We start from the raw sequence: 12,610 nt of genomic DNA on the forward strand, positions 1-12,610 counted from the left end.
GAGTCTCCAGAGGGAGGGTGGCCCTGCTGACATCTTGATTTTGGATTTCTGGCCTCCAGAACTGTCAGAGAATACATTTCTACTGTTTTAAGCCATCAAGTTTGTCTGAATTTGTTACAGCAGCTGCTGGAAACTAATATATCTTCCAATAAATTCATTTTTTGCTTGATGTCAGTTTCTGTTGCTTATACCCCCAAACTCTAATTGTTAACAGTCATTCATCACTTTAATTATTTTATAAATTACCCTTTTTGACCAAGTTTGTTCCAACTGAATTCCTGTCACTTGCAACCTGTTCTGGCTGGCACAACCACAGACAAAGTTTGTGCCAAATCCAGGACTGGAGCCTGAGAATGTGGATTCCAAGTCATTCCACATATTGCCCACCCTCTCCAATCACTCAGACAGCATGTCAGGGAGCCATCTCCATACAAGCAGAAACACGTCCTGGGGCCCAGCTCTTTATTTGCATAATGGTTTTCACTGATACATGGGAAGGGGAGCGAGTTGTTGCTTTTCTGCCAGGACCACAAACAGCCTCATGGTAGGCTCAGGCCAGATGATTCTCTCTTGAGCTTTCTCCACACCAGTATTAGGGACCTGTTTGTAGGGTCAGAAAATACGGAAGCCATCGGGTTTCTTGGTGTATTCTGCAAGACCATAAGGGTGCTACACGCAGCCCTTCTGATCTGCCCCTAACCTGGGTTCAGCTGGGCCTAGATGTAAGGAGCAGAGTGTGCAGAAGGGCTGGTATGTGTGTGGTGAATTCAAGGGAGGCCCTTTCCTGCTTAGCTCCATCCTCTGTTCCAATCTGGAGACCCAGAATCCATGCGTATGTAGGGGGCCCACTATGTACTAGGCCCTGTGTATGACACACACCTTCACACATGCCATTCTCTCTGCTTGGAGTACTCCCCCCTGGAACCTCATTTGCTTAATTAGCAATTTATCCTTTGGATGGCAGGTTAGATTGTCACTTGCTCAGGAAAGCCTTCTCACTTTCTCGGGCCATGGTCCCTGATACATTATACACACCTGTACTTAGTAGAGCTTGCTATATTTATGTGATTATTGCATTAGAGTCTATCTTCCTACTAGTCGGTAAGCTTCATGAGTATAGGGATATATTTTTCCACCACTGTATCTCTTGAGACTAGTAAGCAGCCCACAAGTCAGAAGCCAGTATATCAGAGTGGCTGGGCATAACACAACGGCATGTGTGTCTGTTTGTGGGTGGCAGCGGGGGAGACACTATGGGGAACCTGAGAGTGCATGCCTCACGCAAAGGCATTCAGATTCTTAAAATATAATAAAAACACTGTTGGACTAAGCCGAAACATGACTGCAGGCCACACATGAAGCCCCAGTTTAAGACTCTTCCAATGGGTATTTGTTGAGTGAGTGAGTGAAGAACCTACAAGGAATATATTGTAAAAACTTCAAGAACCAAGCAGGGACAGGGCAGGCGGAGCTGAACGGACCTCCTTTTCAGTCTTGTTCACACCTTTTTGAGGGCCAGGTCTCCCTCTGGCTATCTTTTTTTCCCCTCTGAGCTTGGCACCCAGTGGGCTGTAGGAATTGGTTGATCTATTCAACATTTACCAAACACCTACTCTACACCAAGCCCAGAGTTCAAGCAGACAATGTCTTCCATCTTGAGGCTCAGGGTGATGGGACAGAGATAGCCACAGTCAGACAACAACAGCACAGTGCTGGGTGCTGTAGCCACAGTATGTGGAAAGGGCTACTGGATCCCCTCCTCTGCTTTTCTCAGCAAGTGAAGAGAAGATTCAGCAGGTGGGTATAAGAGATATGCCCCCAGCAAGAGTGAGGGGGCTGGAGCTGGCCAGAAGGGAGAGGACTCTCACACATGGGCCTGGATGGGTACTCTAGGTAGGGCTGGACAAGGTAGGGCTGGACGTCTGTGTGATGGGCAGAAAGGAACTGCCAAGGTCAGACTGTTGGGGGAGGGTCTTAGAAGCCAGTATTCATATATGTCAGCCCTCTGAACATTTCAGAGCTGAGCTGGCTTTAAGTTAGAGACCCCTCTGCTCTCCTTGGCTTTCATTGCCCTCTGGGTCACAGATTCTGACCATTTGACAGAGGGGCTGGAATCTGGACTTGGGGGCAGGGATTGAACCACTTTACACAGCAGGTCTTGGCACAGCTAGGTTGTCTAGATCTCAGGTCAGGGGCCCTTCATATTTTCTTTCTCTCACATCAGCCCTGGGAGGAAGGTCAGAAGATTATTGCTTAGCAAATCTTGCATACCAGCTAAAGAGGCAAGTACAATGCCATGGTACTTCCTCCCAGGACTCATCCTCCTTCCCTCCAGGACTCCTGTTGGATGCTCCTAGAAAGGAACCACAGCTGAGATCCAGAGCTCCTATATCCAAATCTCCTGTCTGAACCCTTCCCTGGCTCTGAAAGGGATTTCTTATCTTGTGGATCAACTCTGGGGATCCATGAATCACCCAAAAACACATGCAAACTTCATGAGGGCAGAAGAAAGATGGAGTTGATGGAGCATTGCTCCAGGCCCACCAACAAGCCCAGATTCCAAACCTGACTCTGCCACTTCTAATTGTGACATCTGGGAGAGGCATCGCTCATCTCAGCCTTGGTTTCCTCATCTGTGAAGTGGGGATAATTCTCTTTCTCCAACACAAGGCCAAACATGACCTGGCTCATGTACAGGAGGGGCTCAGGAATCATTAGCATCCTTTCAACTTCCTCCCTCTGGCTCATGCCTGCTTCATGAATGGCTTGGAGGCAGGTTTATAAAGCTTTCTGAGTTGCTTGCAGAATCTCACAGAATCTAGGGTAGCACTGTCCTGTCCTGGGCCTTTAGAGGAAGGACTGCAGCTTTTGAATCTCATTTCTCAGGACAGCATGAGTGATCCTGGGAGGCTCACTACCATGAAGAACTTTAGCAGGTGAGGAATCTCTACTGTCTCAGCTGACTGTAGGGGCATGGCAGGGGGTCACGGATCCCTGGTTTTAATACATCTGAGGGTGTGGAGGCTCACTGGGGGCCTGGCTCTCTAGATCTGCAGACCGTCCCTCCTGAGAGGTTTCTCGGGATGTCTCCAGAGATGCCTCCGACACCCCATCAACGCTGCTCAGCAAGTCCTCAAACTCTCGGTGGTTGCTGTTGCGCACGGCTGCCTCCAGAGCCTTCTGGCGCCGGTAGAAGTGGGAGAACTTGTTGAAGATGATGGTGATGGGGAGTGCTACCACCAGGATGCCCCCTAGGATGCAGCCTGAGGCTGCCAGCTTGCCAGCCACCGTCACTGGCACCACATCCCCATAGCCCACGGTGGTCATGCTCACTGTGCCCCACCACCAGCAGGCTGGGATGGTGTTAAAGCCCACGTCCTCCTCCTTTTCAGCTGTGTAGGCCACACCAGAGAACACTGACACACCCACAGCCAGGTACAGCAGCAAGATGCCCACCTCACGGTAGCTGTGCTGAAAGAGAATGTAGAAAGCCAAGTCAGAGTGGATGGGCTTACAGTCCTGGTATTAGGCATATGGGGAAACTGAGGCCCAGAGAGTCTAAAGGACAGGTCCAAAGTCAGCAAGATAGAGCTGGTGCTAAGGCCCAGGTCCCCTGACTTTAAACTAAGACCTTTCAACTACAGTTGGCAGCAAAACCCCCTGGTATTGAGCACAGGCCTGAGTTCTATTGTCCAAGGTATCTGCTAGGCTACAGCTGTTTTTTCTGACTCCGGGGTTACTGGTGGCACCACAGCCAGGGAATGAAGAGCTTGTGATTTTTACACTGTTGCAGAACCAAGAGAACCATAGTTTATATTCCACAATGCAAAGAGTTGGTTTCATGTACTTTTGACTGGTCTGAAAAGTATAAAAATATTTTTTGCTCCTCCAGGAAGCTGAGAGGACATAAGTCCCCTGGACCACCCACAGAATTCACTTTCCTATGGCTGTGTATGTTTGCTTTGTCCCTGAGGCCAAGCTCTAGGGCAGTGATTCTCAAACAGGATGGTTTTGCCCACCACCTCCCCGCCTCCACCCCGCAAGGGACATTTGGGAATGTCTAGAGACATTTTTGGTTGTTGCAACTGGGACAGGTGTGCTACTGTCCTCTAGTGGGTAAAGGCCAGGGATGCTGCTAAACATCCTAAAATGTACAGGGCAGCTCCCACATCAAAGAATTACCTGGTCCCAAATGTCAGTAATGCAAGGCTGAGAACCCCTAGTCTAGAGCAGAGTCTCTCCAACTTTAATGCGTGCAGGAATCATGCAGGGGTCTTGGCAGAATGCAATCGCATAGTCTTGGGTAGAGCCAGAGAATCTACATGTCTAGAAAGCTTCCAAGTGATGAGAAAGCTGCTGGTGGTCAGGGGCCTCACTTTGAGTAGCAAGGCTCTCCTCTGGAGTATATTACACCTGCATCTTAGACCCTGGCAGCCCTGATTAGTAATACTCTTCTCCCCTACTGAAGACAAAGCTAGTAGTGTCAGGCCCTGGCTCTCTGCATGGAGGGGACAGGGCAGCGTTCTGGGGCACAGGGATCTTCCCTGGGGAGATGCTGAGCTCAGGGGGTCTGGTGAATGTAATTCCTTATACCTGCCCACTGCCCTAGGATTCTGCCTAGGTCATCTGCCAGCACCCAGTATCCTGAGGGCATACAAGAGGCTTTACTAAGCCATGGGTGGAAGGGATCTTTCTTTTAGCATTGTCTGGGGATTATCAGCAGGGTCGCATGGAGCTTTAGGAGAAAGAACATGAGGTGCTGGAGCCAGGCACAGCTGGGTTCTTCTCTGGGTTCTACTGCTTATTGAGGAACCTCCAACAAGCACTGTCACCTCTGGGAGCCTCAGTTTCCACCTCTGCAAAGCAGTGACAATAACCCTTACCTCTGTTTAAACCTCTCACGAGCTCTCCTATACCCTCGGGACCAAGTCCAAAATCATGTGCCAAGACTTCATGACCCTTCGGTGCCCTGCCCCGCTCGCCTCTTCAATTTCATCTCTGGGAATCTCCTTCCCTCCATGTCCTCCTCCCAGCATTCATCCTGTTCTCTCTCCAGGCCTCGGCACACGCCGTTCGCCTTGCCTCCCTCTTCAAACCAGGCTAATTTCACCCCCCTTGAGTGCAAGCTTGCCAGGGCAGTGATTCACCCACAATGCAGCACCTGGCACAAGGAGGATGCTCAGTAAACTGCAACCAGGCTTTACAGAGCCAACCCTCCAACCTCAGCTTCTTCATCTACGGGAAGAGAATAAATAATAGCATCTTCCTGAGGAAGTTCTCCTAAGGACTAAATTGATAATGGATGTGAAATTGGCACAGATTTAGTGCTCAGTAAGTGTTAGCTCCTGGGGCTATTCCTGGACTTTACCTATTAAGAGTGACCTATGATTATCAGAGGCCCCTGATAGTGCCAGAAGAAAGGCTCTAGCAGAAAGCCAGTTAGCATCCTGCTTTGCGCATCTTTGTGATATATATAATTTGATGTTTGATAGATATATCAAAAGTGATCTTTGTCTTTTTTCTTCATTTTGAAAAAGAAAGACAAGCAAAGCTATGCCCCAGTTTTCTCCCCAGGAAAAAGAGATAACGGTAAGCCCTTCTTCACAGGGCTGTTGGGATAGTCACACTGCATGTGAAACGTACACCTGGTGTGCAGCCCCGTGCCTGGCACAAAGGACGGCATCTCAGTTGAACGTTAAGCCTGGACTCGGCAGGCTTGTAAGTTCACCTGCTAACCTGCCGGATGGCTACACCCGCCCACCCCAGCTCCAACCTGGCCTCAGAGGCCGTACCTTGAGCGTGGCTCCCAGCGAGCGCAGCCCGGTGGAATGGCGCGCCAACTTGAGTACGCGGAAGATGCGCATGAGGCGGAACACCTGCACCACCTTGCCCAGGTGGCCGAACTCCTTGCCGCCCTGGTCGCCCAGTGCCACACCAGCCAGCAGCGTGAGATAGAAGGGCAGCACAGACACAATGTCGATGAGGTTGAGCGGGTGGCAGAAGAAGTTGCGCGTACTGGGCGCCAGCAGGAGGCGCGACGACACCTCGAAGCTGAACCAGGCGATGCAGAAGTACTCGAGGCGTCGCAGCACCGGGTCGTCGCGCACGCCTTCCGGGCTGCGGCCCGCGGCCACCGCAGCCACGGCGGCCGCCGCCTCGCGGGCCTGGTACTCGGGCAGGCTGTGGATGCACATGGCGGCGATGGAGGCGAGCACCACGCTGATGGAGACGCAGCTGAAGAGCTTGCTCGGCAGCGAGTAGCCCGGGTTCTCCATGGTCAGCCAGAGGCGGCGGCGCAGGCGGCCACAGCGCGCCGCGCCATAGCGCGCCAGTTCTCGCTGCACGTCGGAGATCTCGTCGGGGCACGGGTCCACGCTGCTCGGCGTGTCGCTGTCCTCGTCCCAGGCGTGCGGCTGGGTCAGCCGCCTCTCCAGGTAGCGCGCGCGGCAGCACGCGGCAAGCGCGTTCTCGCCTAGGCCCCAGTAGTCGGCCTCCTGGCCAAAGGCGAAGACGCACAGCTCGTCGAGCACGTGCAGGTGGCCAGTGCGGTAGAAGTGCAGCAGGCTCAGGAAGAAGCCCGGGTGCCGGTCGAAGTAGAATTCGCGCGCCGCCTCGTCGTAGTCGTCGCACAGGCGCCGCGCCTGCTCCTCCGACGCCGCGGCCTGCAGGCGGCCCAGCCGCGTGCCCGGGAAGCGCGCCAGGGCGCGCGCGCTCAGCTGCCGCCGCACGCCACCCACGTTCACGCGCAGCGCCTCGTCGCTTCGCCGCCAGCGGATCCCGGTGTCGGGGCCCGGGAACTCGCTCACAAAGGTTTCAGTGCTCCTCCCTGCGGACACCAGAAGGGCGCGCTGAGGAGTTCCCGGGCTTGCCTTCCTGGAAGACCAGGTTAAAATCCCCTCCTCCATCCAACCAGCCAAGGGGTGTTGGAGGCTCTGTGTGAAGCATCTGGTATGCAGGAGGCGCTCAGTAGATGTCAGGTGCCCTCTGGACTCAGAGTCAGGCCTGGCTTTGACTATCCTTCATCCCCATCATTTGACTTTGGCCAAATCACTGACCCACCCCACCCCCATTTCATTTTTCTCCTTTGGAAAGTAAATGGTGAGATCTACCTGGAAGGATATGAAAGCGATGGAATCGCAGGATGTCCTGGCACCTAGTGGGTGCTCACATAGGATGTCTCCTTTTCCAGGACAAACTTGGATTTATTTACACCAAAGGTCTACTGTGGGATCTTGGGCCCGCCAGCCCTCTGAACCTGTTTCTTCTGCAAAATGAGGATAGTAACACTTACCTCCTAGGGGTGTTGGGAGCACCACTTTAGACCGGAGGTTCTCATAGTGTGTTCCCCGGACCAGCAGCATCAGCATCACCTGGGAATTTGTCAAAGATGCAAATTCTCAGCCGGCCATCGATTTACTGAATCGGGAACTCTAAGGGTGGGGTCTAGCACTTTGTGTTCTAACAAGATTGGAAAGTGATTCGGATACATAGTCAAGTTTGAGAGCTCCTGCTTTAGATTATGTAAAGCATCTGTAGAGTCAGCCAGACCTGACCTTGAACCTTGGCTCTCTTGTGTCACCTTAGGCAAGTAACATCACCTCTCTGAGCCTCTGTGAAATGGAAATAAAAATATTCACCTCAAAGTGTGGTTATGAAGATTAAATGACCTAGTATCTTTCTTGGGCTTGGCTCACAGAAGGAATTTAATAAATTATTCACTGGTGTCACTATCTTCTGGAGTCAGGCAAACCTGGGTTTATCTCCACCCCTGACGCACCTGGGGCCTTGAGGAAGCTATTTGTCCTCCAGGTCTCAATTTCCTGCACAACGTAGATAATAGCACCTACCTCCAGGGATGGCTGGAGGATTAAGGTAGATTACAGAAAGTGCTCAGCCTTAGTGGATACTCAGGAAGGATTTAGGTTTTCCACTACCCACTGACTCCTGACTCTGCTGGAATTGGGGGCTAGTGACACCTCCTCACCACTGGCAATCTCATTTGCACTGTGGGTTCAGTAATGCCTAGACTAGGGATTAAGTGTGTGTAAAGCACCTGGGCTTGGCATTAAATGGATTTGGGGTTCCACCCTTAGCTCTATCACTTGTGTGACCTCAGGCCAGTCTCCTTCCCACTCTGGGCTTTAGCTCTTTTACCTCTAGAATGGGGATAATGTTGCTTTGGATGAATCATTATTGTGGTATATGTCAAAGCCCTGGGAAAACAGTAGATGCTCAATAAATGTTAATCCTGTGTACTTCCCTGTGGTCAGACCTGAGTCTGCCACTTACTAGCTGCTGACCTTGAGTGCATTCGTCGCCCTCTCTGGGCTTGTTTCCCTGTCTGTGGAACCGGGTAGCATCATACTTTCCAGGAGAGGCTCAGAGAATTAAATGATGCAAGGTGTTTATCGGCAGCATGGTCCCTGGCACATAATCAATGCACAATAAACGTGTGATGTAGCTCCGCTCCCACCTCCACTTGGATCTCCACCTGCATTTGGCATCAAAAAATGAAATTTCTAATCCAGTTCCATCACCCATTAGAAGCATAATATTGGGCAAATCCCTTCATCCATCAGGAACTCACTTTCCTGCTCTATGAAACGGGACAATTAATTCAACAAACATTTTCTGACAAGAACCTGAATATCAGTAAGAAAGACCAAGTGACTTGTTCAAAATCACCCAGTTAGTCCATGGCACAGTTAAGGTTGGAGACCAGGTTTTTTTATTTCATTCTCTCTCCACACACTTATTTTGAGCACCTCCTATCTGCTAGTCACTCCTCTGGGCTCCATGCACACCTCACTCGGTTTAATCCCTACACCAACCCTGCCAGGGAGGTTTTCTAATCCCATTTTACAGATGAGCAAACTGTACCAGCCAGGGTCTCCAAAGCGCGGCCACCCCACACTGCTCCCTCCTTGGCGGGGGGTGGGGGGGTCTCTTAGAGGGGGTAAGAGCACCAGGAGCCCCAGGCCGCCCCGCCTCCCACTCTGGCTGCCCGGGACCGTCCCGGAGCCACGTCCCTCCCCAAAGGAGGCCCCTTACCTGTGGTGGCACCTCCCGGGCGCCTCGCGTGTCTGTCCCAAAGCCACCGAGGCTGGGAGCCGCTGGCTATACTCGGTCTCGCCTCTGCCCCGCCGGCCCCGCCGAGCCTCCTGCTGCAGGCGGCCCCGCTGCCCTCTCCTTCCTTCTTCCTTGCCTATTCCCCCGCGGCTGAAGGCCGCATCGATCGCTGCCGGAGGAGGGAGTGAGGCCGCTGGCGGCCGGAGGCGGCGGTTTCTATTCCTGACTCGGCTGGGGGGTGGTGGTGTCTGGAGACTGGGCTTACCTGCAGGGGCATCCTCCGGAGTTACGGGGCCGGGAAGGAGGGGTCATTTAGGGCGTGAGGATTCCCCCTAGAGAGGGATTTCAGCAGAAGCTTCTCTGGCAAAGGAACAACAGTAATCATGATTTACTTAATTGAGTGTTTAGTATGTGCCAGGGTACTTCAGCTGCTGCAAGTGATTGATCTCAGTTATTCCTGGCACACACACTTGACAGGGCCAGGATCTTATGTCCCCCATTTTAGGGGTGAGCTCCAGTCATTTTCTCAGACCGTGGGCATCTAAGTTAGGGAGCTGTAGAAGGTGGCCTCATCTCCCTTGGAGCCCCAGGTTCTTCCTAGGTGAGTTGTGAAGCTTGAAACGATCATTTTACCCCTGAGGCGCAGTGTCCTTACCTGCCCACGGGTTCCTGATTCCCACCTGCCAAGTGGGTTGTGAGGGCAAAGAACATGTGCCAAAGAGCTTTGTAGAGGTTGTGAAATCCCCACACATGTACCTGTTGTGTGGCTGCTGTGTGCCTGGTTGGGGAGAGGCTACTGGAGACTAGGGCCTGGATATGAGCCTTTGCACATATTGTTATTAATAATAATGATAATTGCCAACATTTATTGAGTACTTACCTTGGGTCAAGCACAGACCTCAATCTCACTCAAACTGCAAATTTATCTGTGGGGTAAGTGCTACTATTATTCCTATCTCACAGATAAGAACTGCTTTGAGAGGTGTGGTGACTTGCCGGAGGTCCCATGGCTGACTTCTGAGTCCTCTAGGCCAGCACAGTCCAACACCTATAATGTGAGCCACATATATAATTTTATTTTATTTTATTTTTGATTTTTTGAGATAGAGTCTCACTCACTCTGTTGCAGGCTGGAGTGCAGTGGCACAATCTTGGCTCACTGCAACCTCCGCCTCCTGGGTTCAAGCGATTCTCCTGCCTCAGCCTCCCAAGTAGCTGGGATTACAGGCATGCACCACCATGCCCAGTTAATTTTTGTATTTTTAGTAGAGAAGGGGTTTCACCATGTTGGCCAGGCTGGTCTTGAACTCCTGGCCTCAAATGATCCACCTGCCTTGGCCTCACAAAATGCTGAGATTACAGGCATGAGCCACCGCGTCCGGCCTACATATGTCCTTTTACATTTCTGATTGCAACATTTTAAAGAAGTAAAAAACAGGCGAAATTACAGTTACCCCTTAAACAGTGGGGGTTAGGGAAACCACTCCTCCATGCCTAGAAAATTAGAATATAACTTTTGACTCCCCTGAAACTTAACTAGTAATAACTTACTGTTCGCCAGAAACCTTACCAATAATATAAACAGTCGATTAACACATAAATAGTATCTACATATATCTTAGGCATTCACGACATATCTAACTTATTCTTAAGGCTTTTGATATTTCTAGTCTACATGGTTCATCTGTAAGTTTTTTCAAATTGTCACAAATCTCCCAAAATTTTCCAATGTATTTATTGGAAAAAAATCTGCATGTAAGTGGACACTAGCAGTTCAAACTTGTGTTGTTTCAGGATCAACTGCATTTTTAGTGATATCTTTTATTAAATCTAAAATATTATGATTTCAACATTGGAATCAGTAAAGAAATTATTGAGATATTTTACATTTTCTTTTTTTTGTACTAAGTCTCTAAAATCCAGTACTAATTTTTCTTATTGCTACATAACAAATTACCACAATTTAGTAGCTTAAAACAATACAAATTTATGATCTCATGGTTTCTGTAGGTCAGAAGTCTGGGCATGGCCTGGCTGGACCCTCAGGGTCTCACCAGGTTGAAGCCAAGGTGTTGGCCAGGGTTGAGGTTCTCATGTGAGCTTCAGAGTTTTCTTCCAAGCTCACAGATTGTTGGCAGAATTCACTTCCTTGTGGTTATAGGACTGAGGTCTCTCTTTTCCTGTTAGCTGTCTCCGAGGGATCAATCTCAGATTCTAGAAGCTGCCCCATAGGCAGTTCATAGCATGAATGCTTGCTTTCTTTCAGGGACATCAGAGTGCTGAATTCCTCTCCTGTAACCAGCCAGAGAAAAATCTCTGACTTTAAAACTCTCACCTGATTAGTCCAGGCCCACCCAGGGCACTCTCCCTTCTGCCATATAATATACATTCACGGGTTCCACCTACACTTAAAGAGGAGGAGATTATACAGGGATGAGGATCATTGAGGAGGGGTCATCTGAATTCTGCCTCCCATATATAAATCTAGTGTACTAATTTATTTTATTTTTTATTTTTTGAGAGAGATTTTTTGAGATTTATCTATAGCATATCTCAGTTTGGACTAGTCACATTTTATGTGCTCAGTAGCCACACATGGCTCGTGGCTGCCATATTAGACAGCACAGCCCTAGGCTGTGCCACTTTAGTTTTTCCCTTGAAAGAAGAAGTTAGAGCAGGAAGCTGCTTAGTGAGCATCTTGCCCAATTCCCTCATTTGACCAACAGGGAAACTGAGGCAGATTTGCCGAGAAGCAGGTCTTCTGTTTCCTGGCCTAAGAGTTTGTCTGCAGCCTTCGCTACCCCTCAGGACTCAGGAGTTTTCCCTGGAGCTGCAGAGACGGTTTCCAAAATTGAGAGAAAAGACAGACCTATTTCCCAAAGGCAGAAGAGAATGAAACCAGGATCTGGTTTCATCCCCAGATTACACAGTGAGAGGTAAATGAAGTTTTGGTGGAATCTGTGAGCCACAAGAGTGGGAAGGTGGGCCTTATGGGTGGGAAGGACGGGGCATCCCTGTCCTTCATGTACCATGGATGGTCTGTCCCCCAAATTCTCCCTCAGTCCCTGACCAGGTTTAGTCATTGGAATCCATGGGGTTTTACCTTCAGAGTAAGCTTGATTTTGCAGAAAATACAGAAAATTTTGGAATTAAGTAGACCTGGATGTGACGGGCATCTTCTAAGATGTCTCCCAGTGATGTCGGCCTCCTGGTGTTCATGCCCTTGTGCAATCCCCTCCCCTTGTGTGTGGACAGGCCTTACTGAGCTGCTTCTAATGAACAGAATATGGCAAAAGTGATGGGATGTCACTTCTCTGATTAGGTTACTTAAGGTTGTGACTTCCAGCTGGCTTTGATGAAGCAAGTTGCCAGGCGGGAAAGGTAAGAAAATGAGGGTGACTTCCAGCCAACAACCAGCCAGGAGCTGTGGTATTCAGTTCATTAGTCCTCAAGGAACTGACATTCTGCCAACAACCCTGTGAATTTGAAAGTGGATCCTTCTCTAATTGAGGCTCAGATGAGACTCCCACCATGGCCGACC

General features: G+C 50.2%; 1 protein-coding gene across 3 annotated transcripts; it reads right to left on the reverse strand.

Annotated features, from left to right (window-relative positions):
- Window positions 1-445: 445 nt before the first annotated feature.
- On the reverse strand, window positions 446-9,258 carry KCNS1 (potassium voltage-gated channel modifier subfamily S member 1). 3 transcript variants are annotated; one of them, XM_054674280.2, is made up of 5 exons: window positions 9,052-9,255; window positions 8,301-8,491; window positions 7,292-7,370; window positions 5,793-6,826; window positions 446-3,471 (listed from the first exon to the last, which is right to left on the reverse strand). In XM_054674280.2, exons 2-5 carry the CDS (start codon window positions 8,361-8,363, stop codon window positions 3,001-3,003), a joined length of 1,647 nt encoding a protein of 548 aa, XP_054530255.1. In that variant the 5' UTR covers window positions 8,364-8,491; window positions 9,052-9,255; the 3' UTR covers window positions 446-3,000.
- Window positions 9,259-12,610: the final 3,352 nt, after the last annotated feature.

This window comes from Pan troglodytes, chromosome 21 (assembly GCF_028858775.2).
Source record: "Pan troglodytes isolate AG18354 chromosome 21, NHGRI_mPanTro3-v2.0_pri, whole genome shotgun sequence".
Lineage (NCBI taxonomy): Eukaryota > Metazoa > Chordata > Mammalia > Primates > Hominidae > Pan > Pan troglodytes.